The 26,054-nt window shown below is 41.3% G+C and overlaps 1 protein-coding gene across 1 annotated transcript in view; it reads right to left on the bottom strand.

Annotated features, from left to right (window-relative positions):
- Positions 1-26,054, bottom strand: part of LOC140186440 (uncharacterized) — a 143,898-nt gene that overhangs the window by 21,940 nt on the left and 95,904 nt on the right. The window contains exons 17-20 of the mRNA XM_072240711.1: positions 22,935-23,147; positions 17,738-17,815; positions 17,066-17,314; positions 3,208-3,426 (exon numbers count right to left, since the gene is read on the bottom strand). Coding sequence (XP_072096812.1) covers positions 3,208-3,426; positions 17,066-17,314; positions 17,738-17,815; positions 22,935-23,147 — 759 coding nt within the window. The remainder of the gene's footprint in view (positions 1-3,207; positions 3,427-17,065; positions 17,315-17,737; positions 17,816-22,934; positions 23,148-26,054) is intronic.

Consider the following 26,054-nt stretch of genomic DNA (forward strand, 5'->3'; position numbering starts at 1 on the left):
GCAGCCAGGATGTCGGAGGAGTCTGCCGGGATGTCGGAGGAGCTAGTTTGGGTTTGGAGGTGCTGACCTGGCTGCAGACAGTGCTGCTGTCTGTTACTGGAAGACATTGGAGTTGCTGCCTGAAGGCGGCGTGCGGTATAACTGTGGGAGATTGTCATGGACATCTCACTTGTGATTGCGAGACTCTGTTGAACAGTGACAATGTACAGTGCCTATATAAAGTATTCACTCCCGCCCCCCCTTGGAAGTTTTCATGTTTTATTGTTTTACAACATTGAATCACAGTGGATTTAATTCGGCTTTTTTGACACTGACCAAAAGAAAAAAGACTCTTTCATGTCAAAGTGAAAACACAGATCTCCAGAAAATGATTTAAATTAATTCCAAATATAAAACACAATAATTGATTGCTTAAGTATTCAATCCCCTTTAATATGACACTCCAAATCATCATTGGTGCAGCTAATTGGTTTTAAAAGTCACATAATTAGTTAAATGGAGATCTGATTCTGGAGGCCTGTATGCAGTCAAGGTGTTTCAATTGATTATAGTAAAAATACACCTGTATCTGCAAGGTCCAACAGCTGGTGAGTCAGTATCCTGGCAAAAACTACACCATGAAGACAAAAAAGCACTCCAGGCAACTCCACAGAAGGGTTATTGAAAAGCACAAGTCAGGAGATGGGTACAACAAAATTTCCAAGTCACTGAATAACCCTTGGAGTACAGTTAAGTCAATCATTAATAAATGGAAAGAAAATGGCACAGCTGTAAATCTGCCCAGAACAGGTCATCTTCAAAAACAGAGTGACCATGCAAGAAGGGGATTAGTGAGGGAGGCCACGAAGAGACCTATTTCAACTCTGGAGGAGTTACAAGCTTCGGTGGCTGAGATGGGAGAGACTGCACATACAACTGTTACCAGAGTGACTTACCAGTTGCAGCTTTATGGGAGAATGGCAAACAGAAAGCCACTGTTAAAAAAAAACTCACATGAATCTTGGCTAGAGTTTGCCAGAGGACATGTAGGAGACTCTAAGATCAGCTGGAGGAAGGTTCTATGCTATGATGAGCTCTTTGACCATTAGACTAAATGCTATGTTTGGCGTAAGCCAAACATCGCACATCATCAAAAAGACACCATCCCTATTGAGAAGCATAGTGGTGGCTGCATCATGCTGTGGGGATGCTTCACTACAGCAGGTCCTGGAAGGCCTGAAAAGGTAGAGGGTGAAATGAATGTAGCAAAATACAGGGAAATCCTGGAGGAAAACCTGATGCAGTCTGCAAGAAAACTGCAACTTGGGAGATTTGTTTTCCAGCAAGCCAATGACCCAAAGCACAAAGCCAAATTTACACAGGAATGGCTTAAAAAGAACAAAGTCAATGGGTTGGGGTGGCCAAGTCAGAATGCAGACCCTGGTCAGAATACACTGGCATCCGTGCTGGGTTGGAGGCTGCCCTCCCCTGTTCGAGCAGTGGCATGACAAGCAGGATTGTGTGCTTCTGCGCACTGCTAGGAGACTGTATAATCAGTTGCGGGACATTTTGCTCAGAGTCTTGGACTATATTTTTTGCGCATGAATATGTTTCCTTTCTCGCTATTATGAATGTGTTAGTTTATATGTTTACTGCCTTGGCTCCAGTGGAATGCTGTTTCGCTCACTGTATCTATGTATGATTGAATAATAATTAGACTTGATTTGATTTAAAGCGATGTGTAAACTGCTATGGTACCGTGCCACCTTAGTTATGAATATGTTTAAGTCTGGAACTTGTGCAAGTTAACTGCATAAGTTAACTTGTAATTCTAAAATGATTAATGTTGTGCTTAAGAATTTTTATTCTAAACTATATCAATCTGAGCAATGTAATGATGGACAATCTACGATGGAGTCCCTTTTCAGGAATTTAGATCTCCCAGGCATTTCTTCTGAACGAGAGTCCCTCCTCAATGCTCCGTTATCTATACATAAATTGTAACTGCTCAATAAATGCCTTTCCCCCTTGAAAGTGAGTGCTGAGAGCCAGCTCCATCATGGGCACCAGCCTCTCCAGCATTGAGGACATCTCTGAAAGGAGATGCCTCAAGAAGCTGGCATTCATCATCAAGGACCTTTACCACCCAGGTCATGCCCCCTACTTCTTCTCTAAAGTGCTTCTCTTACAGATATTGTCTGACCTGCTGAGTATCTGTGCCTTTTGTATCATGCAGAATTCTAGCCTTTCCAGTTTTTTGCCCCTTCAGAGATGTTTGGATATAGGTAGCTTGGGATATTTTACTATGCTTTGTTAATGGAAGTTACTGATTGCACAATATGGAAGAAGGACTCGGAATTAGATACTCTCATTTAAAGTCACATCCAGATCTTTAAAATTTGCAAAATTATGCTGATAATATCTAAATTTTCCACTCATTTTGACACTGAACTAAAGATTATTAATTAAACAATTTTGATTCCTCATGACAATTTAAAATTAAAACTACATTTCTTTCCAACAGGATTGTCTTAAGTTACTGATATCTTTAATTGAAGTTGTCTTAATGTACTTTACAACAACATTGTGTGCAAAGGTCTCTAAAGATGGTCATACACGTTATGAGGCTTAATTACTCCTGAAGTTCAGTCATGCAATGTAAAATGAGAAATAGCATCTGTGCACAATTGTGCTTTACAACTAAAAATAAATATAGCTCTTAAGTTGTAATATAGGAAGATTCCACTAACAAAATGTAATGGATTACAGGATAACCTATGAAAGGAATAAAAAAGTCTCAAGATAGATGCAGGATTTCTTGCTCTTCAACCAGTGCCAATAGGTCCAAGGGGACCAATTAGCCTCATCTGATGGTGCCAGAAAACCTCGGTGCCAACAGGATTCAGCCTGGATTACGTGTTGATGATTTCTGGAGCAGCACCTGAACCACACCCCATTAGTGTAAAAGGGAGAAGTATGCTACCAAATGAATGACAGATGGCGCTGTTTATCTAAGTTGGGAGCATATGCTGGAATTTCAATGGCTTTACACAGAAGAAACATGATTTGCATAGTTAAGGAATTACGAGTCTTGGATCAAATAGACTGCATGCTGGTTCTGGTAGAAATAATCTTATTCCATGAGGCATGACCTACTAATATCCAAACAATGTATGCTCCCTTACTGAGGATAACCATCAAAGGATGTCAGATCGCGATGCAACAGACCTGTGACCTGGCAATCTGCAGGGCCTTGCTGACACCAGATGTTCTCCCCATATGGTGTGTCACTGTGCTTTAGTGTTCTAGACTTGACCAGATGTTTTGCCCATTTCTCTGCATCCCTGTTGATTTGAGAGTTCAGGATTAAAGGTTGTGCTCCATGGCGCGCCCGATACTTGTTTGCGGAATTCAGCAACTGTTCGGCAAAATTTCCTGAATCTTCACCTGAAAGAGATAAAGACAGGGGATAAACAGCTACTTTCAACCACAGGGGAGGGGGGAGAGAGGGGGGGAGATCACTGACAGGCAATCCTGCATCTTCCCTCTCCATCCTTTGGAGAATGTGACAGGATGGTAATCTGTGGCAGTGCCCAGCAGCAACAGAATGGGGCACCATCAGCCACACTTTCATCCAATCTAAACTCTGCTCCCCATATCCCAACTCATGCCAAGCCCCATTCACCATCACAGCTCTTCTCACCAATACAACGAAATCTAACACTTAAACATTGTCATGTAGGCTTTGGAATTACTGTTCATACAGAACAAATCATTACTCATCAAGGCAGTACAAGATAAGGCAACAAAAGAAAGCAGAAAAAAGTACAAGAGCTACAGAGGAAATGCAGTGCAGGTAGACAATGAGGTTCAAGTTCGTAATGAGGTAGATTATGAGGTGCAGATCTCATTTTACTATTGTGACACTCTCACTGGTCTGTATACAAACTTGGCTCATTAGCTAATTCTGCTAATGACCACGTGACTCAGCAGTGAGAAGGCCACCTTTCATACGCAATATATGTCTAGGATTGCTATGATCTGGGATTCAATCGAACAGGAAAGTTTGAATGTTCCAATAAAGAACACTGATTGTAATGAATACTGTGTAAATACTAACCTATAAAAAATTATCAGTCACTAAAATGACAGATCGTACACCAGCATAAAATTATAAAGAAAGTAGATTTACCAATTTTTCAACTCTATCAAAGTTAACAGAGAAAAGAAATATAAAAAGGCCCATTACAGTTAAATCAATTGCACGTGCACATAAATGTTGGAGCTTATTTCTGGAGTAGTCAGGTATATCACTTTACTCATGCTCTGAACGCACATTCTGCGTGAAAGACAGCAGCTAAATTTCGAACTTCCTTCAAAGACCATCTCGAACAAACTGGCTAACTCAGGAGTATTGGCACTTCCTCCTTCAAACCATTCATCTGCACAAAGCACTTTTACAATGGGATCTCTCCTTCGAATGGCATCTTCTCTTGTGCCCCGCTCCACAGCTCCCCCTAAAAAAAAAACAAATTAGACTACTGTCCTTCAGAAAGCTTATCCTGCCTAGCCTTCTCAAATGCTCCATGATATCCCACTGCACAGAAAGTTACAACACATACCAAGACAATCCCAGTTGGCTGACACAATGTTCCTAACTTGGACAACATGGCTCCTTCAGCCAAAGCCAAAACATTCTATTAACAGGGCACACTGCTTTCTCAGAAAACTGCTAAAAGAAAAATACCTCATAGCATAGCAGAAGAAATGTTAACCAGGGTATTACATTATACTAGGGAACTGTTCATTATGTCTGACAACAATGGGGTAGAAGTTGTCCTTGAGCCTGATGGTACATGCTTTCAAGCTTTTGTATCTTCTGCCCAGTGCGAGAAGGGAGAATAGAGAATATACAGGGTGGGTGGAGTCTTTGATTATGCTGGCTGCTTTACGGAGGCAGTGAGAAGTATAGACAGAGTCCATGCAGGAGGCACTGCTTTCTGTGATGTGCTGAGCTACGCCCATCATTCTCTGCAGTTGCCATAACAAGCCATCATTCATCCACGTAGGATAGTTTCGATGATGCATTGATAAAAAAGGGTCAAGAGAGACAAGTCAAATTTCTTTAGCCATTATTTTGGTTTTGGCCTTCAACTGCTTTATCATAGAGCACGGAGACAAGGCCTTTAAGTTGACTATCCATACTGCTCACCCATCTACACGATTCTCATCCTAATTTCTGATATTTTCACCACTGCACTCCAATTCTACCACTCACCAACACTAGAGACACTTTACAGTGTTCAATTAACTTACTAATACACATATTTTGAAAAAAGGGAAAAATCTAGAGCACACAGGGAAAATGTTCAGGTTCACAGGAAGAATCCATACTGACAACACCAGAGGTCAGGCTTGAGCTTGTGAAAGGCGTTGTGATGCAGCAGCTCGACTGAGAAAGTCTAATGCTACAGTTCTCAATCCCTCCCTTTAAACATATCTTCCTGTGAATATCTTTGTTTCTTTAAGAGCTCCATCCAACCCATTTCAGACAGGAGTTTCAGAAGCAGTTACGCCAAAGATTCAAAACAAGTGCAGCACATGGGTGCGTGCTTAGCCCACTGCTCTTCACTCATCAATTTGTGGCTAAGCACAGCTCAAATGCCTTGTATAAATCTGCAGATAATACCACTGCTGTTGGAAGAATCTCAGATTGTGAATCGTAGGTGTACAAGAGTGAGATAAATGTAGCTGGTTGAGTGGTGTTGCAGTTGCAATCTCACACTCTGTGGCTGCAATACCAAGGAAATGATTGTGGTTTACAGAAAGGGGAAGTGGGAAGAACTCACACCAGTATTCATCGAGGGGCCTAAAGACCACGAGCCATAAAACACACAGGAGTAGAATTAGGCTATTTGGGGGACTTCCGGGGTCGAGTATGGAGTGAGTTGGTGCGTGTGAGTGTGGCTCCCGACTTTTATTGAAAATCTACCTGTTTATCTTTGCCGTATGCTCGAGATAACTGAATATTTACCATTGTGAACAACGCGGGACATAGCTGGACATTGAAATGGCAAGTAGAATGTACCTTCGAAGTAAAACTGGGGAAAAAGGTAGCGAAGCCTCGAGCAAGAAGGCTGATGTTACAGTAATGGCGCCGTTGCACGCTGCTGGACCTGGACCCGGCCCTGCGCTACCCGATGACCTGGAGAGGCTTCGTTTAGTACTTATTTCTGACATGACGGAAGCGGTGCATTCTTCCTTAAAAAGAGAACTTGAAGATGCTTTATCACCAGTGACTGCTACCATGGAACAAATTATGTCTGCTTACGAGTCGCACGACGAATACATTCGTGGGGTTGAAGACGGCCTGAATGATTACAGTGACTGACTGGTGAGCGCCGAAGCCGCCATTGCAGCGTTGCAGAGCGAAAATGCATTTCTGAAGGGAAAGCTAGATTACCTCGAAAATCAGTCGCAGAGATCCAATTTGAGAGTAGTCGGCATTCCTGAAAATTTGGAAGGTTCGGACCCTGTTAAATTTATGACCGAATTTTTTGATGAAGTGCTGGGGGTAAATTTTTTCCCAAGGCCTCTCGTGCTTTCGCGTGCTCACCGAGTCAGACATAAACCATCCGGTGTCTCTGGAGCCAAGCAAAAGAGACCAAGAACGTTCCTGGTTTGCTTTCACTCCTTTCATGATAAGCAACGCATCATCAATAGACAGAAGCAGGAGCTGTATTTCCGCGGACACAGCGTGTTTTTTATGAAGATTTTAGTATGGAGCTGGGTAAAAAACGGGCAGCTTTCAAGGAGGTGAAATCCCTGCTTTATGGGAAAGGGGTCAGGTTTGGCCTCTTGTATCCTGCCCAGCTCCAGGTCGTGCATGAAGGTGAAAAGCATTATTTTGATACACCAGAGGCGGCCAAAGAGTTTTACCATTTGTGCTGGGGAGAAGAAGAACGAGAAGAGCAATGACTTTTTTTTAGGTTATTCATGCAGCATGGAAGGGGCCTCATGCTGAGGCAAACTGTTAATTTTCACAATCCACTTCTTTGTTCATTTTTTCCAGTTTAATTTGTGGAACGCGATCAGGTCGAACTGCTATGCTGCCGAAACTGATTAACAAAAACTTTCAACCAGCAGAATGTAAATATTCGGGATTCGTATCTCGGGTGTTTAAGTTGCCCGGTGTTTTTTTCTGTTTTTAATGCTTAGCTTGACCTGTGTCATCTTTAGCCTATATGTTATATTAAATGTAGTATAAGTGATAGGATAAATGTTAAGGAGGGGAGCCACCCTAGATTAGATTGAAAGTTGGGCTGTATGGGGAACGCCTTGGAAGTTTTTTGTTGGGTACTGCCTGCGATCATCCTCAATTGGGGAGGTAGATCTAGGTTTCGGGGGTTAATTGGGTTTTTTTGTTTGTGTAAAGGGGTGGGGGGAGTGTTTTGGGGGATTACCATGGCAGTTTATTCTTTTGTGTGTTACGGATTGATCAGACTTTCTTTTCATTGTGCGTTATTGTGTGCAACTTACGCCCTCACACTGTTTTGGATTGTAGGCCCTGTGTGTCTTTTGATATGGTTAACGTGAGTGCTGCTGATGGAGGCCACCCTGTGAGGTTTATTTCTTGGAATGTAAAGGGGCTCAATGGTCCGGTTAAAAGAGCTAAAGTTTTCTCTCATCTGAAACAATTAAAAGCAGATATACTATTTCTACAAGAGACACATTTAAGAGTGGAGGACCATAATAGACTTTGTAAAGCATGGATTAGTCAGGTTTTTCATTCCAGATTTAATAGTAGGTCCAGGGGGGTGGCAATATTAATCACCAAAAGAATACAGTTTACACCATCTGATGTAATCAGTGACCCTAATGGTCACTTTATTATAGTCTCTGGATGTCTCTTTCAGATACCTGTCATTTTGGTAAATGTTTATGCCCCTAATTGGGACGACGTCCACTTTGCAAATGAGGTTTTGTCATTAATACCTAACCTGAATACACACCAGCTAATCTTTTCAGGAGATTTGAACTGTGCTATTGACCCACTGCTTGGTAGGTCTAGCTCTAGGGGAACATTTTCTGGTATGGCAAAGGCCTTCTCGATGTTTATGCAACAAAATGGTTATATGGATCCTTGGAGATTTTTGAATCCATCAGTTAGGCAATTCTCTTTCTTCTCTCATGTTCACCACTCCTATTCCAGGCTAGACTATTTCTTTATAGATAATTCCTTGATACCTATGATTAGACAAATTGAATACACTGCTATAGTTATATCTGATCACTCGCCCATGAAACTGGACCTATGTTTTCCTTTAAACGTTAGAGAACGGCCTCTGTGGAGACTTAACCCCCTTTTGATTTCTAATGAGAAATTTTGTAGTTATATATCGGCTAACATTGACACATTCTTCCAGACTAACAATACTGAGTCGGTATCGTACTCTTTACTTTGGGAAACTTTAAAGGCTTACCTGAGGGGTCAAATAATATCTTATACTTCACATGCCAATAAAGAGCATAGGAAGGAAATGCAAGTGTTAATGCAATGTATTTGGGATCTGAATAGAAAATACTCTGAGGCACCCACTGCGGAATTATATAAAAGCCGGGTTGATTTGCAAGCGAAGTTTAATCTTTTATCTACAAACCTATCAGAACAATTAATTCTTAAGACACGTAGCCTCTATTATGAATATGGTGACAAGGCGAGCGGGCTTATAGCTCATCAGTTGAAACATCAAGCTGCATCACAACTTATTCCCCAGATAAGAGACATGCACCAGAACTTGACAAGCAATCCAAAAGAGATTAATAACATCTTTGCAACTTTTTATTCCTCTCTGTATGCCTCAGAGTTCCCATCAGATAAAACAAATATGGAACGTTTTTTAGATAATTTGGAAATACCAACTCTTGAACCAGAGGAAGTGGAGAACCTAGATCGGGCTCTTGGGCAGGAAGAGATTAATAATGCCATTAAGGCTATGCAGAGTGGTAAATCCCCAGGTCCTGATGGTTATCCAATAGAATTTTATAAGAAATTTAAGGATAAGCTCATACTGGTCCTTCTAGAAGTGTTTCAGGAATCTTTGGAGAACGGCTCCTTACCCACTTCTCTTTCACAAGCAGCTATTTCACTACTTCTTAAATAGGACAAGGACCCGACTCAATGTGGATCATATCGCCCCATCTCACTTTTGAAAGTAGATGTGAAAATTTTGGCTAAAGTGCTTGCATGCCGTTTAGAACGTCCCCTTCCCAAGATCATTTCAGACAATCAAACAGGTTTTATTAAAAATCGCTATTCTTTTTTTAATATCCATCGACTGGCTGATGTGGTTTATTCACCCAGTGATTCTCCAAGGCCAGAGATTGTTATCTCCTTGGATGCGGAGAAGGCGTTTGATAGCGGAGTGAGTATACTTGTTCAGTGTTTTGGAGAAATTTGGATTTGGCAGAATATTTATAGCTTGGGTTAAGCTATTATACCACTTGCCTTTAGCATGTATACAGACAAATTATTTTCGATCTGACTATTTCCCATTAACACGTGGCACTCGCCAAGGCTGCCCATTGTCCCCTCTTCTTTTTGCAATTGCAGTTGAGCCTCTTTCTATTGCACTTAAGTCAACTACATTATTTCAAGGTGTTAGAAGAGGGAACATGGAACACCGTGTTTTCCTATATGCTGATGACCTCTTACTTTATGTTAGCGACCCTATAGGTAGTAGTCCTGCTATTGTGTCATTATTAGGTCAATTTGGAGCCTTCTCTGGCTATAAACTGAACTTTCAAAAAAGCAAATGCTTTCCCATTAATAACTTGGCCCGACAGATCCGACAGGAATCTTTGCCCTTTCCTTTATCTCAAGATGGTTTTGTACACCTAGGAATACATATTACTCGCTCTTTTACATCTCTGTTTGAAGCTAACTACAGGCCTCAGGTTAGCCAAGTGAAGGCTGATTTCGAGAGATGGCGCAGTTTACCCCTTACTATAGCTGGGAGAATTCAGTCAGTGAAAATGACTATACTTCCTAGATTTCTCTATTTGTTTCAGTGTTTGCAAGTTTTCTTATCTAAGTTATTTTTTAAATCAGTCGATCAAGCTATAACCTCCTTTATTTGGAAAAATAAGGTCCCAAGGGTTAATAAGCACATTCTTCAAAGAGGTCGTGACGTAGGTGGAATGGGTCTTCCCAGCTTTATTCATTATTACTGGGCATCGAACATTCAAAAAGTATTATTTTGGCTTCACCGGCCAGATATAATCTGGTGTCTGCTTGAGTCACGGTCTTGCCACACCTCGTCTCTCCCAGCTTTGGTGTATTCTTCCTTACCATTGAAATCCTCTCATTTCACATCTAACCCGGTCGTGCTCTCCACCCTCAAAATTTTTAATCATTTTCGCTGCCACTATAAGTTCATATCAGCTTCAGTTTTGGGCCCCATTCATAAAAAACATTTATTTCCTCCCTCCACATTCGATTCAACTTTTAGACAATGGGGTTTGAATGGTCTTATGCGCATTAAGGATTTGTATACTGATAACATACTTGATAGTTTTGATAACCTGCGCGGTCAGTATGGCCTTCCGCATAATCATCTTTTTAAATACCTGCAGATTCGCTACTTTGTCAAGGAAAAATTTCCCTCTTTTCCTGTTCTACCATCTGCTATGTTATGGGAAAAACTCACTCTTAGCTTTAACAATAAGGGGCTGATTTCTGAACTATAATCTCAGCTGATGTCTTTGGGACTTCAAGATCTAAACAAAACTAAGAGTAGGTGGGAGGACGACATCGGTATGGATCTGGCAGAGGAATATTGGGCAGAAGTATTGAATGGGGTTCATTTCTCATCATCATGTGCTAGACTGGGGCTCATACAATTTAAAGTTATACACAGGGTACATTTAAGTAAAGCCAGACTGGCAGACATATACCCTGGGACAGACGCTGGCTGTGACAGGTGTTCCTTCTCTCCAGCTGGTTCAGTACATGCATTTTGGTCATGCCCTCGGCTTGATGACTATTGGGCACTGGTTTTTAAAATTATCAGTGAGGTTTTGGGGGTGACATTGAGACCTTGCCCGCTTATTGCTGTATTTAGTGTGGCAGATGATGATTTGGGTTTAAATGCAAGCCAGTCGGATATCATTGCATTTACATCGCTATTGGCCCGTAGGAGAATTTTGCTGGTTTGGAAATCTGCCAATCCCCCAACTGCTGCTGCTTGGTTAGAAGATGTAATGTTTTTTCTGAAATTAGAAAAGATTAAATTCACTTTGAGGGGGTCTGTGAAAAAGTTCTATTCGAAATGGGGACCTTTCTTATCATATTTTGGGAGTCTTAAGGAATTACCTACTAGTTGAGGGCATTTGATTGTACTTGGGAAGTTGCCTCCCATTTAACACGCTTATAATTTACCTCACAGGGTGGTTGATGAATTGTAAATATGAGTGTATTTTGGATCATCTGACATGTTGCAGATGTGTATGAGCCGTCGTATTGAAGTAGTGTGGGGGTATGGTTGTGAAATGTCCGTACTTGCATTTGTGAATTGTTGTGCTGTAAATATTGTAGCTGCCATGATATGTTCGGGGAGGGCGGGTGGGGGGGAGGTTTGTTTTGGGGGTACGATACTAAAGCAAAATGGAGGAAAATGTAATCCATTATATATTCTGTACTGTGTCATTCCTTCAAAAAAAATAAAAATTAAAAAAATTAGGCTATTTGGCCCATCAAGTCTGCTCCATCATGGCTGATTTAATATCCCTCTCAAATCCATTTTCCAGCCTTCTTACCTTAACCTTTTACACCCTTACTAATCAAGAACCTCTCACCTCCACTTTAAGTTTACAAAACGTCTGTCAGTGTCAAAGAATTCCACAGATTAACCACCCTCAGGCTCAAGAAATTCTTCCTCATCTCTTCTCTAAAGGGACATCCTTGTGCTCTGAGGCTGTGCCCTCTGGCTCTAAACTCCCCCACTACTGGAAACATCCTCTCCATGTGCACTCTATCTAGGCTATTTAATATTCAATAGATTTCAATTGGATACCCCCTCATTCTTCTAAACTTTAGTGAGTACAGACCCAGAGCCATCATATGCTCTTCATACACTAACCTTTCATTTTTGGGCTCATTGTCACAAACTTCCTCTGGACCCTCTCCAATGTCAGCATATCTTTTCTTAGATACGGACCCAAAACTGTTCAGAACACTCTCAATGCAATCTGACAAATGCCTTATAAAACCTCAGCAGTACATCTTGCTTTAATATTCTAGTCCTCTTGAAATGAATGCTAACACTGCACTTACCTTCCTCACTAGTGACTCAACCTGCAAGCTCAAAGTTCAAGGAAAATTTATTATCAAAGTACATACATGCCACCAAATACTACCTTGAGATTCATTTGCTTGCAGGTATTCACAGTAGAACAATGAAAAACCACACACAAAGATTACTATCCAATGTGTAAAAGACAAATAGTGCAATAAATAAATAAATACAAGTGATTCCACTTCTCTAGGAGCTTACCAACATTCAACATGATATTAAAACTTTTGATAAATTGCTATAGATGTGTTGGGATATGGCCCAGTTCATCACGGTAAATCCATTCCCATCACTGAGCACACCTACATGAAACGTTGTCGCAGGAAACCAGCATCCATTATCAGTGACTCTCACCACCCATGTCATGCTCTCTTCTTGCTGCTGCCATCAGGAAGAAGGTACAGGAGCCTCAGGACTCACACCACCAGATTCAGAAATAGTTATTACCCCTTAACTATCAGGTTTTTCAACCAAAGGGGATAACCACTCAAATTCACTTGTCCCATCATTGAAAGGTCCCCACAATCTATGCATTCACCGTTAAGGACACTTCATCTCATATTCTCAATACTTATCGCTTGCTTATTTATTAGTTCTTTCTTTTTTTTTACTTGCAAAGTTTGGTGTCTTTTGCCCACTAGTTGAATAATCAAGTTGGTTCAGTCTTTCATTCATTCTATTATGGTTATTATTCTATTGGGTGGCGGGGTGGAGATCTCTACCACAGGAGGTGTAAAGCATTCCTTCCCTCCACTAGCCTGCAGGTCACCACACATGGGCAAGGTGTAGCACCTGCTTCGGCCCCTGAGCACGGGGAGTCACATGAAGCTATGAGAGTAGGTGGTGGATGGTCATATGAACAGCTGGTACATATCACATCATGGTTATGTGACCACTGACACCAGGTAGACAATCTCTGAAGAGTATTGATAATAGCTGGGGTCACCCTTGTAAAGACACTGCCCAGAAGACAATGGCAAACCACTCCTGCATAATTTACCAAGAACTATCAAGGTCACAGACCATGATCACCCACATTATATGACGCTGCACATAATGATGATCAGTATGCACTTTAGGGACCAGTATCAAAAATTCTAATCGTTTTAAAGTAGTTATGGAACAGATAACATTAGTCCACAAGTTAAAATCCTAACAGTGGGACAGGGCTAATTTTGACAGTGTTAGACAGGAACTTGCAAAGTTTGATTGGGTGAAGCTGTTTAGGGATTTGTGGCAAGGGGATGCTTTTGAAAGCAAGCAAGGTAGAACTCAGGGTCAGTATATTCCAGTTAGAGTGAAGGGCAAGGTTGGCAGGATTGGGAAACCCCAGTTCACAAGGTATATTGGGGCTCTGGGCAGGAAAGTGGAAGAGGAATACAATACAAATAGTGGAAAGCAAGTGAACCCCCCGAGGAGCATAAATGAAGTAGGAGTACACTTAATTGGAAAGCCAGGAGTGCAAATATAGGACATGAGGTAGCTTGGGAAGACAAGGTGAAAGTGAATCCAACAGGATTCTGAGCAAAAAAGTAGCTAGGGAAAGTATAAGACCCCTTAAGGATCAATATGACCAATTTTATGTGGAGCTACAGGATAGAGGTGAAGTCCTAAATGAATATTTTTTTGTTTGTATGTACCGTGGTGTTAGCAGAAGCTCAGGAATTCCGAGAATAGTGATATCACATTTAGAAAGGATGTGCAGCCTTAAAAATAAACAAACAAAGCTAGGGGCATAAATTTAAAGTGAGAGAGGTAAGATTTACAATGGAGATAGGGAGGCGGGTATCTAAATGAACTGCCAGAGAAAGTAGTAGACCGGGCGCAATTACAATGTATCACATTTGGACAGCTGTAAAGGTGTAGAAGGATATGGGCCAAATGGGACTAGTTCACGTTGGCATCGCGGTCGGGTTGGCACAAACGAGTTGGGCCGAAGGGCCGTTTCCGTGCCTTATGACTGCTATTTGATTTCTGCTGTATTTTTGTCAGTTTTCTAGTAGGATGGGACTTGGAGGCGCTGTGCTCTTCAAAACCCATTCTCTCCCCATGAAACACTTCGGGATTTCGGGCGGAAGCTACAGGACCTGCCACTTCCCCTCCTCTTTCACGGCAGCTCAGAGGGCGGTGAAGACGGGAAATTTGGGCACAGTCTCGGCGGAGCCGCCCTCACACCGGTCGACGGCAACCGCCAAGTGACCCAACCACGTGACGTTAATGTCACTATGGCCACACGTGCCTGTCCTGCGCCGCCAAGTGACCCAACCACTCGGCCACGTGATATAACATCGCTACAGGTGCATGTGATGTCACCACGCACGTGCCTGACCGGCGTTGTGCCTGTTGCTGCCTGACCGGCGCTGCCGAGTGGCCCGTCCGTTCGGCCATGTGATTTAACGTCACTAGGGCTGCATGTGACTGGCCCTCCTTGGGACTGCTGCTGTCCGTCCTGCACTACCGAAAATTTCTGTGGGTTCCAGCACATGTAGGGGTGAAGGGGAATGAGAGGGTGGAAGAGTCGGCAGAGAGGGTGTTGAAGAAAGAAAACATAGAAATGCACATTAGTATCAGTAAAGCAGAGGTTAAGTGTGTAATCTGGAAAAAATCAACCAAATGTGGCAAGAAAGATGGGACAGGGAGGGGAAAGGGAGGCATTTATATCAAATATGAAAAAGTGTTGCAGGTACTAGGGTAGATAGTGGATACAGGAGAGAGGAAATTGTGTGGACTAGGTTAAGGTTCGGGCACTGTGCATTAAGCAAAACATTGAAAATGATAGGGAAACACCAGACAGGATTGTGTGAGGAGTCAGTAGAACATGTAGTTCTGAGTTGCAGGAAGTATGAAATACAGAGAGAGATGATGGGAATTAAACTAAGGGAATTGGGGGTGCAGGAATTCACATTAAAAGGGTTGCTGGGTATGGGTGAGAGAGCACAGGCTAGGGTATTTTCAGCTTTCTTAAGGGGTACAGAGGTTTTTTTATAGGATATGACAGATAAGCAGGAATAGGGTACTAGGGTGGCCAAAGATGGGAGGATAAAGTGTAGGTTAGTGTGTGTGTGTGTGTGTGTGTGTGTGTGTGTGTGAGAGAGAGAGAGATTGGGTGAAGGGATTTAGATTGTAAGTCTATATTTAGATTGTAAGTCTATTGCACACTCCGGAGCAGAAGGTGTCCATAATGCACCATTAAGCTGGGTGCTAACCACCGTAAAACAAGAAGAAGTCCTGCACCACCGGCTTGCCGTCTGTCCCGGACAGAGCAAACACTAATCCAATCAAGGTTAGGACAGTCTAGCACTTCTCCAGGCACTAGTATGGTAACACCAATGTTCTTGAATGGAAAATGCTGCAAAAAAAGGTACTGGATATGGCCCAGTCCATCACCACCATTGATAACATCTACACCAAGTGTTGTTGCAGTGTCCATCACCAGGAACCCCCACCACACAAGCCATGCTCTCTTCTCGCTGCTGCCATCAGGAAGAAGGTACAGGAGCCCCAGGACTCTCACCACTAGGTTCAGGAACAGGTATTACTCCTCAACCATCAGGTTCTTGAACCAAAGGAGACAACCCCACTTAACTTCACTGAACTGTGCCCACAACCTATGCACTCACTTTCAAAGACTCTTCATCTCATGCCCTTGATATTTACTGCTTATTTAGTATTAACATTATTATTTCTTTCTTTTTGTATTTGCACAATTTATCATCTTTTGCACACTGGTTGTATACCCAATTGGTGGGGTCTTTCATTAATTCTATTATGGTTATTGGATTTATTGAGTATGCCCAAAAGAAAATGAACCTCAGGGTTGTATATGATGACATAAATGTACTTCGATAATAAATTTATTTTGAACTTGGGTCACGACTGCTCTGGTCAATGCATACGGGGCTCAGATGACCTCTTGAGATGTTGCACTTTAACGGGCAGGGGACTTCGTATGCAGACTGCCGATGATGGAAAGGCCCGTGATATATAGTGTTTCCAATAGTGTGTAAAGGCATGGCTTGGAGAGCAACAGCTTCCTGCGTGGTGGAGATCGCTGGACTGAATTATTTTCAACTGACTGGTAAAACTCCAATAATGCGGCACACTCAGAACCAAGATGTTAAATTAACCCATTTTCTAGATTACTCTATATTGTTTCTATCACAATAGTTTTGTCAACCTGGTGTCCGGGTCCAGTGAATTGAAGGAGTGTTGGATAATATCACCTGTTGGGCCAAATGATCTACCTTTGGGATTTCTGGATAGTGGATCATTAGAGTTTTGATATATTTGTACAAATATTAAAGCACGCCTCTAATTGCTTTTCCATTAGTGTTGATGGCAATGTTCCAGACATAACTCCTGGGGATTCCGGAATAAGGTTGTTGGAGGGTTGACTACACTATGAATGGTGTGGGTGTTTACTGTTCAGGTGCTAATTGAGAGAATATGCTGTTCACCAACCTTTGATCATCTCCAATTCCATAACTTTTGGACAGGTGATTTTGTTTGATATTGATGGTAACGGTGGCCTAAACTATGTTTGTGTCAATTAGTTGTTTTGAAGATTTTATTTTGCATAATTAGGAAAGGAACATTTTTTAGTTGAAGAAAAGTGTGACTCGTATAGGAGTGAATGCCTTGATACTATAGGAGGAGTTCCCTTAAATTAAATTAGCCATTGTTTCAGTTGCCCAACAGGAAAAGGAGAGTTTGTTTAGAGAACTGAATTGTACCTGATGTAGGTGCCAACAAGCCTGTCTCCAGTGCACCAGGTTTGCTTGTGTTCCCTCTGGGGGCTGACGAACCCTCATCCTCCTGCACCTTGCTGCCAGTGGGCAGGACATTTCTAGTAAAGTAGCCCGGATTGGTGATGTTACCAGCTGGGTTAAACTGAGCCACCACGATAGTGAGACCTTTACCATCAGATGCCAGGCCAACCCCCATCTCCTTGGAGTCTTTCCAAACCAGCTGTGTGAAATGACCTGTGTGGAAACCGCAGGAAGGTAATTCATAAAATTTAATTTGTATTTTCCATCTCAATGTTTTATTAATCAATACAGACGTATTGTAACCTCCAAAGTGCTGAAAGTAGACCCAGTCTGGCCCCTCCACCACTCTCCCCCTCCACCTGTTCAGCTTGAAGTTAGTCATTTTCAGGAAGAAAAATATCAGCAAAAAAAGAGAAAATCAAACAGTTAAATAACAGAACATACGGACATGCATGCCTTCAAAACCATCCCATCACCCAAACGCCCAACATCATACTTTACAAATAACACTGAATTTCTCAGCACCTCCTGTACTGATGACCTGCCCTCATTATTACAGCATTTCCATTCAGATCATCATTTCTCCCAACAGCAGTACCAGAGTTGATTAGGATGGTTTCAGAGAAGGAGAATTACCACAATTCTTCTGAAATCCAGGAGAGGAGAAGTCATAATTCTTAATTTCGTTGTACCACGAGTCAGCAGCCTGTTGTCCTGAAAACAAAGTCACAGGAAAACATTCAGGTTTCTCAAAAGGTAAGTAAAAATCATTTCAGATAAGGGGAAGTAGGCAAAGAATTTCAGGCTTTTATAATAGTTATACAGTATATAGTTGTACAATGCGGAAACACTATGTCCTTCCTAACCATCTATACTGAACTCATTTACCAGCACTAAGTCTATAGCTGTACCTTCAAAGTGTAAAGAAAATTTGTTATCGATATATGTATATGTTACCACGTACTACCTTGACATTCATTACTTGCAGGAGTTTACAAGGAAAGAAGAAATACAATAGAATTTATGAAAAACTATACGAAGACTGACAAACAATCAATGTACGAAAGAAGGCAAACTGCAAGTAAAAACAAATACAGTGGATTCTGGTTAATTGGGACAGCCGCGTATTTGGAACAACTCTTTAAAAAAACTAAAACTAATTGAGGAAACAGCCGGGATTCGCTTCATTTATTTGCCGCTATGCATCTTAATAGGGACAGGAGACTTGCCAAATAGTTTCTGAATAGCATCAGTCATGTGCACTTGTGCAGCAGTTAAACACTATTCTGTGCTTCAAGCAGACAATTTTTGAGTAGTTGCCTGGGTTTGGGTTCAGGAAGCAGTGATTTTAGTCACTGATAGTTGACGAGAAATAAGCAGTAGGACAATTCAAAACAGCTTTGCTCAGTGCCGAGAGGATCACCATTGTCTCTCCCACCCTCTCGCCTCCACTTGTGACATTTACTGGGACTGCTGTATACATTGTTGAGAATTCCTACCATACGTTCCACAATCTCTTAGACCCACTGCGATCAGGAAGGAGGTACAGGAGCATCAGGACTAGAACTGCCAGACCGGGTAACAGCTTCTTCCCTCAGGCTGTGAGTCTAAAGAATACTCTGCCACCACTGAGGTCTCGTCACTAGCACAGCAAGCTGTTTGCAGTTTACTTGTACTGCACACTGCATGCACTTCAAATTATATTTTATTAACTTATTTGTGGTAATGTTTTATGTGCTGTGTGTTACATGTTTTGCGGGTGCAGCGTGGTCCAGAGAAACATTGTTTAGTTGTATATATGTACAGTCAGATGAGAATGAATTTGAACTTATCCTATCTAAACACACTGAACAGGTTGGGGCTGTATTGTTAGAATGGGGTGATTCTTAGAAACATAGGATCCTAAGTAGCCTGGACAGGATGGAAACATGAGATGTTATCACATGTGGAGACCTCAGATGAGTGGGTAGAGTTTCAAGATAAGTGGCGACTCATTACAAACAAATATAGAATTTCTTTTTATGGTGGGTGGGGAATTCTTGGAACTCTATATTGTGGAGATTACATCATAAGTATTTCAAGTAGAGGTAGTTAAATATATGAAAGATCAGAGTACTAAGGGCTGTGAGGAATGGCATAGAGGAGTTGAGGCCAGGACTAGATCAGCCATGATCATATTGAGTGGTGGGTCAGGCTTGAGGGACTAGGAAGTCTTGCTCTTATTTTCTTCTTGTAAATTTTCTCTACTGTTACCCATGATGAATATTATCCTGTCGTCTACAAGTTTCCTTCATCCTGTGAACAACACCACTAATTTTCATGCTCATTATACTTTCCACATTCATATCCAAATCATTAATATGCAAGCTGTCCCCAGTTTACCAATGCATGAATTACAGATAAACGCGTGTGAGTGAACGCTGATAATAAGTTTCAAAGTCTGACATACGTACGTGTGTTCATTCCTATGAATGGCTGAACTAGTTTTTGTCTCTCCATGTTTCGTACTTGTTCTGTCTTAGCATATTTTTGACATCATTCATCACCATACTGAGGAGGTATGGTTACCACGCTGAGTGACTTTTTATTTTTTTGACTCTCAGACAAAATTCTAAGAGTTTCTGTAAAAATGGAACTTGTGTATTACCAAGGAACAGCCTAAATACAGCAAACAGTATGGAACCCAGCAGCAGTCTCTGTGGTGCACCAATGGTCAAGATATCCAATAAGCATTGAACCCTCTGCTTCCTATTACCAAGCAACTTTAGATTCTATTTGCCATTTTGCTTGAATCCCATTTTGGACCAGCTTCCCATGTGGGACCTTATCTAGAATATTATGGAAGTCCACATGGAATACATCAACTGTATTAGTTTCATCAATACATTTTGTTACAGCTTCAGAGTAGTAAATCAGATTGGTTAGATAGGTTCGCACCCTTAACAAAGCCATGCTGTCTCTTGTTGCTGCTAGCAGGCAGGAGGTACAGAAGCCTGAAGTCCCATACCACCAGGTTCTTGTATGAACTTGCATAACCATAATCCTTCCACAACAATGGAACACTATGGACTATCTCTTGGATGACCATGGCCTTGTCTCTGATTGGGCTTTTTAGCACTAATTTATTATTTTACTGTCTTTTCTTCACTGTCTTGTATAAGTTATATTCTGTGTGGTCTGAATCTACGTGCCTATGATGCTCCTGCAAGCAAGTTGTTCATAGTACCTATACTTCATCGTAGTTTGCACATGAGAATAAACAACTTGATATGTTTAATCCCTGCCTTTACCAGGTGAATTAATCTTCTTCTGAGATTTCGATAACTTCCCTAAGACTGGCATTAGACTCTCAGATCTGTAATTACCTGGCTTTCTACCACTGCTCCTTGAATAGAAATACCACATTTTCTGCCCGTCAATCATCTGGAACCATATGTAGAAGAAGACATTTAGAAATCTTTGTGGGGCTCCAGAAATCACCTCCCTTGACCACTATAGTGGGTTGGGATCCAACTCCCCATGCCCTTGAATTCTTCCAACTTTAATTCCAAAGGAAGAAATCTTCTACCTATACTTTTTAATGATTACATGTTCTACAATTTTATTTCATCCCACCCTGCATTTTCCAACCACAACATCATTCATGAATATAGATGAGAAGCTTGCATTTAAGACCTCACTTTCGTATATTGTCCATGCACAGATTACCATTTTGGCCCCTATGGGCCCTACTCCATCAGGTCCAATATAATAGCTGGTGAAATGTATTTGATCAATCATGTGATGAACCGGTTGGGCCTCCTACGCATAGGCACAGGTTTTAAAATGCCCATGTTTACGTTTCAGCAGGCCTGGTTTGCAGCTTCTACACTGTAAATTGCCCAGCGTGTACCTTTATCAACATGACTCAGTAAAAACTAATTATATAATTTGTTTGTCAGTCTTTCGCAGCAACAGGTATACAATAGCCATTTCATATTAAAGGGATTTCTGCGCTGGTAGTTTCTAGTTGAGGTTAATTTGGGACTCTCTGCCACAGGCTAGGTAGGAGTTGCTTGGTGGGTGGCTGGAGAGTATGGGAGCTAGTATCCACTATCTACCTTTTCCAAAGAAAAAGTGCTTCTGAAAAGATTCGGGGTTTTAGTGGTATTTATACTATACTTTGAATTTTGAACTTTATCCCTTAGTGTGCCATTCCCATCTTAAAATTTCTTTTTCTCTTTAATGATTAATATTTCACTATATCTTTTTCTTGATAATGCAATTTTATAAGTCCTCATTGTATTCCTGTTTCTCTGATTTCTTAATCCCTTCACAGTCTTACTGTCATAGGCAGCGTGCAAGTCAATATACTAATACATGCCACTTCCCTTGCCCTCAATTTACCACGTACTCAGCCATGGAATCTTGTGTTTAGTTTGTACCTTAATACAATATATTTTTCCTGCACTTTGTTGAATAGGGTGAATCTGTTAAATATTTCCCACTTTCATTTGCCAATATTTTGCCCATTTTAGTTTCCAAAGTTTTGTTCTAAATTCCTCAAAATCTCAATTTACTTACCTGCCTTCTTTCATCTTAAATATTATGATTTTTGCTATTTAAAATGTACTTTTATGTGTTTCTGCTTTGGTTCTTCCCCCATTACCGGAGGCAGCAGAATCAAAATCAGGTTTATTATTACTGATATATGACCTGAAATGTGTTGTTTTGTGGCAGAAGTACAGTACAAAGGCATAAAATCTATAAAGTACAAAAACAGTGTCACAAACAAGGAAGAACGTGGTATTGTTCATGGATGATTCAGAAATTTGACGCCGAATGAGTCCTCCACCTTTGCTGGTTCTAGCTACATTATTAGTCCAATCAATATTGTTGGTGATAAATCTTTTATTATCTTTTATCTTTATGCATTTCAATCCGTTTTATGGCTATATAATGCCTCACAATATTTAATTCCCAGTCTTCAGCAAGCATGTTGTAGCAAGCTGTACTATATCTGATCCATATCAACGCATGTTTGCTTACAAATCGCCAGTTGTAATTAAGACACTGTGCATTAGCTGCTCTGACAATGAGAATTTTGAGCTGTTTACCCTTCACTCAATCTGAAGCAGCGTGAGAAGTCAGATAATGATGTGGAGCAGTGATAGACTGGATAGTCTGGTTAGTGCAGTAATCTTCCATGAACATAAACTGAATATTTACACTGGGATTAGACTGAGAATTCAGAGCATTGTGATATTGTGGCTGGCATGTGTGACACGGTGGGTTGTGGGCAACAATATATAATTTCATTCTAGCAGTTTATCTTAGGGTAGATAAAATCTGTTGCATGAGTTTCAGTTGGACTTGTCATGTTCAGGACAGCACACATTGGTCTCAGGTAACAGACTCAGTCATCTGGAAAATTACTTTATTGTATCCAAACCCAGCATTACTTCTCATACTTATTTTCAAATCCCTTCCTCGCCATTTATGAATACTGCAATCTCCTCCACGTCTACAACTATGATTTAGCTCTAATTCTGGCTTTTTGAGAATTCCCTTATTTTAACCACTTAAGCATTGGTGACCATACTTCAGTTGCTTAAGCCCTAAGTTCTGAAATATCCTTCTTAACCTTTATCACCTCTCATTCTTCCACAAAGTTATTTTTTAAAGGCTCCCTCAAAGCTTTTGTCCATCTGTTTCAATACTTCTTAGATAGACAAATTTTGTTTGGTGATCTTCCCATGATAACCAATGTAGTTACTTTTCCCAGACATAGTCTAAGGCACTCTGTATGAATTGAAGTTGTTGTGTAGTATCCTGTGTTTGTGAAATATCATACCTGTCACCTCCTGCCTGATTGTGCTCTGCTGACACCAGATATTCTCCCCATGCGATGTGTCACTGTGCTGCAGTGTCCTGGAGTTTACCAGATGTCTTGCCCATTTGGTAGCCTTTTCACTGACATCTGGGTTTAGGATTAATGGTTTTGCTCCATGCCTCTTCCTGTATTCATTCACAGATTTCAGCAACTGTGAGGCAAAGTTACCAGAACCTATACGTGGAATGAATGGAGATATCAGTGAGACATGGAAGGTCAGTATTGTGATGAAACTCAAAAAGGCAACATGGCTTTTTCTCCATTCTCACACTGAACTAACATTATGTTTGTTACCATTCAGTAGTGTGAGACCATTTCCTGGGTTCTGTTTATGACTCCAGTGAAGAGTTGCAGGATGGTCTACAGCCTAGAGGTCAGGGGCAGAAACAGTTTGAGAATAAGTAGTTACGTGGGGTTCACTCAAGCTATTTAATTGAATGTGATATATACTATATATGAAATTGTGTGTATGACATATGACAAACAAATGATATGACATATGACAAGCAAACCCATACAGTTAAAGGCAATGTTGACCTTGAAAGAAGGAAACATGAATTTACATTGCCTTCAGTCCAGTCACTGGAATCCTGTCAAAGTGTGGTTACTGCTTTAATGTGGAAAATTGAACTAAATTGATCAAAATCATGTTTGCTGCTGTGTGCTGGGGCAGCAGGCTGAGGGTAGCAGACACCGACACAGTCAACAAACTCATTCGTAAGGCCAGTGATGTTGTGGGGATGGAACTGGACTCTCTCACGGTGGCGTCTGAAAAGAGGATGCTGTCCAAGTTGCATGCCATCTTGGACAACGTCTCCCATCCACTACATAATGTACTGGTTGGGCACAGGAGTACATTCAGCCAGAGACTCATTCCACCGAGATGCAACACACAGCGTCATAGGAAGTCATTCCTGCCTGTGGCCATCAAACTTTACAACTCCTCCCTTGGAGGGTCAGACACCCTGAGCCAATAGGCTGGTCCTGGACTTATTTCCTGGCATAATTTACATATTACTATTTAACTATTTATGGTTTTATTACTATTTAATTATTGATGGTGCAACTGTAACGAAAACCAATTTCCCCCGGGATCAATAAAGTATGACTATGACTATTTTAGCCCTTAACTGAGTGCAGTAACTGATTGTGCTCCACTGCTCTCACCTTTCAGGAGATGGTCAGAATCCCAATTCTCTCTGCATACTGGAATTCCAATGTACCTGTGAAGATTTTGCCAGAGTCGTGATTGCTGTTCTGATTTGTGCCTACGTAAGAACTTGTGGAAGAATATCAACCACAGGGTCTCTATTTCTCAGAAGACTTACACCCTGCAGTGCATGTCAGGAAAATGTTTCTTCAGGATCATTGTTGATAATCAGTAATTAGAAGAAGGTTGGGGGTGGAACTGGTGATTGGTAGAATTCAAAATTGAGGGATTGGCATTGATTGTCTTTTTCACCCCTACTGGATTTTTCAGTCCTAATGAAACAACTGAGCTGATAACAAGATGTGTTGTGTAATGGGCAGCAATATCAATGTCAGCTACTTTCTGTTGCCCATCTGTGCATTTCACCCCTTTATTCGCGTTACCAGAGCAATGATACTGTGTTCAGTTCTTCTGGTGTCTATCTAAGTGGGTCTTTGTTGTGTTTCAGTGGAAGCCTGTTGGTTTCTGGAACTGTCGGGGAAGTTGCTCACCGGGCTAATATCACTTTGTGGAACAGCACCACTGTTTGGAAAGAGTAAAGCCATATTCTGTGAGGTTTCCTACTGTCCAGGCGTATTTGGAAAACTGGCATCCATCTCCAAACATCATTGTGATAAAACCATCAAAGAAGATGTCAAAGTTAGTTTTAATTTTCTTTAAAAGATTATATCCATTGGTTGTAAAACATCTGTGGAAAATTACTGAATGATCTATGATGGGAGTGTGGAAAAATGCAATTGGAGATCTTTGAGAATTTTCTCAACAAGAACTGGGAGCTCCAGCATTTAGTCTTAGCACATAAGAGATATGCATAAACACTTATGTATTTTCTCAGTATGTTCCTGTCAATCTGCATTGCAAGCTTCACTTCCACCTGTGTCTGTTCTCATGTCAATTGGGACAGGAACCAGGGGCTACCTAATCTAATTCCTAGCTTGGTTTGCTGGGTTACTGCCCTGTGTTAATTACAATACGGAGCTCAACCTTAACCAGTCCTAGCTGGGGTGGGATGTGAATGCCCAATTTACAGATCCATGATATTTTAACATCTGAGCTTCATTTGCCTTTCAATTTCCCACCGAGAGCAGCTAAATGTTGCAGAGAACTTTCCAACAGGTGAAGCAGAACATGTCACTGGGTTCCAACTAGAGGTTTAAGGACCGAGGAAGCAGATAGAGCTTGGAACCATTCTGCAGCACCACAGCCTTGCAAGAGTTGTGACAGACTCTTTTCTATCTTTGGTCCTGGTGCGGCACCATGGCAAAGTGTGGTTATCCCATTCATACATCACGTAAAACTGCCTTCAGATGCTATTGATGTTAAAGGACGTTAAGAAGCTTTGGCCTGCCTTGGGAGGATGCTTTATCCAACAAATCCAAACATGGCCAGTATAAACTGGGAATACAGAAGAAAATGCCTGAAGAATCTAGGATGTCAGGCAGCATCTGTGGAGGGAAATAAATGGTCAATATTTCATGCTGAGATGCTTCATCAGGACCCTTTATCTGCAGACCCCCTTCATGCTGAGTTCCTCAAGCATTTTGTGTGTGTTGGCCAGGATTTCCAGCATCTTCAGGTTGTCTTGTGTCTATGTCATCGTGGGAATAGTTGGAATGAGAATGGATAAATAATTCTGTACTCAGTTACTACGTTCTTCTGTCTCTACAGGCCAGAAGGGCTAATCTCTGGGAGACATAGTTAAGGGTATCAGGTTGTTGGCGGTATGTCTGGGGTCTAAAGATTCTTTCCTTGCTTTGGGCTGACCCTATCATCACCTTGTTGTCAATTAGTAGAATAGTTTAAACAAAGTATCCCAGCATTACCATTTGGGTTGTTCTGAGCCATGATGATTAGACTGATGTCATCAGTTG

Source organism: Mobula birostris, chromosome 22 (assembly GCF_030028105.1).
Source record: "Mobula birostris isolate sMobBir1 chromosome 22, sMobBir1.hap1, whole genome shotgun sequence".
Classification (NCBI taxonomy): domain Eukaryota; kingdom Metazoa; phylum Chordata; class Chondrichthyes; order Myliobatiformes; family Myliobatidae; genus Mobula; species Mobula birostris.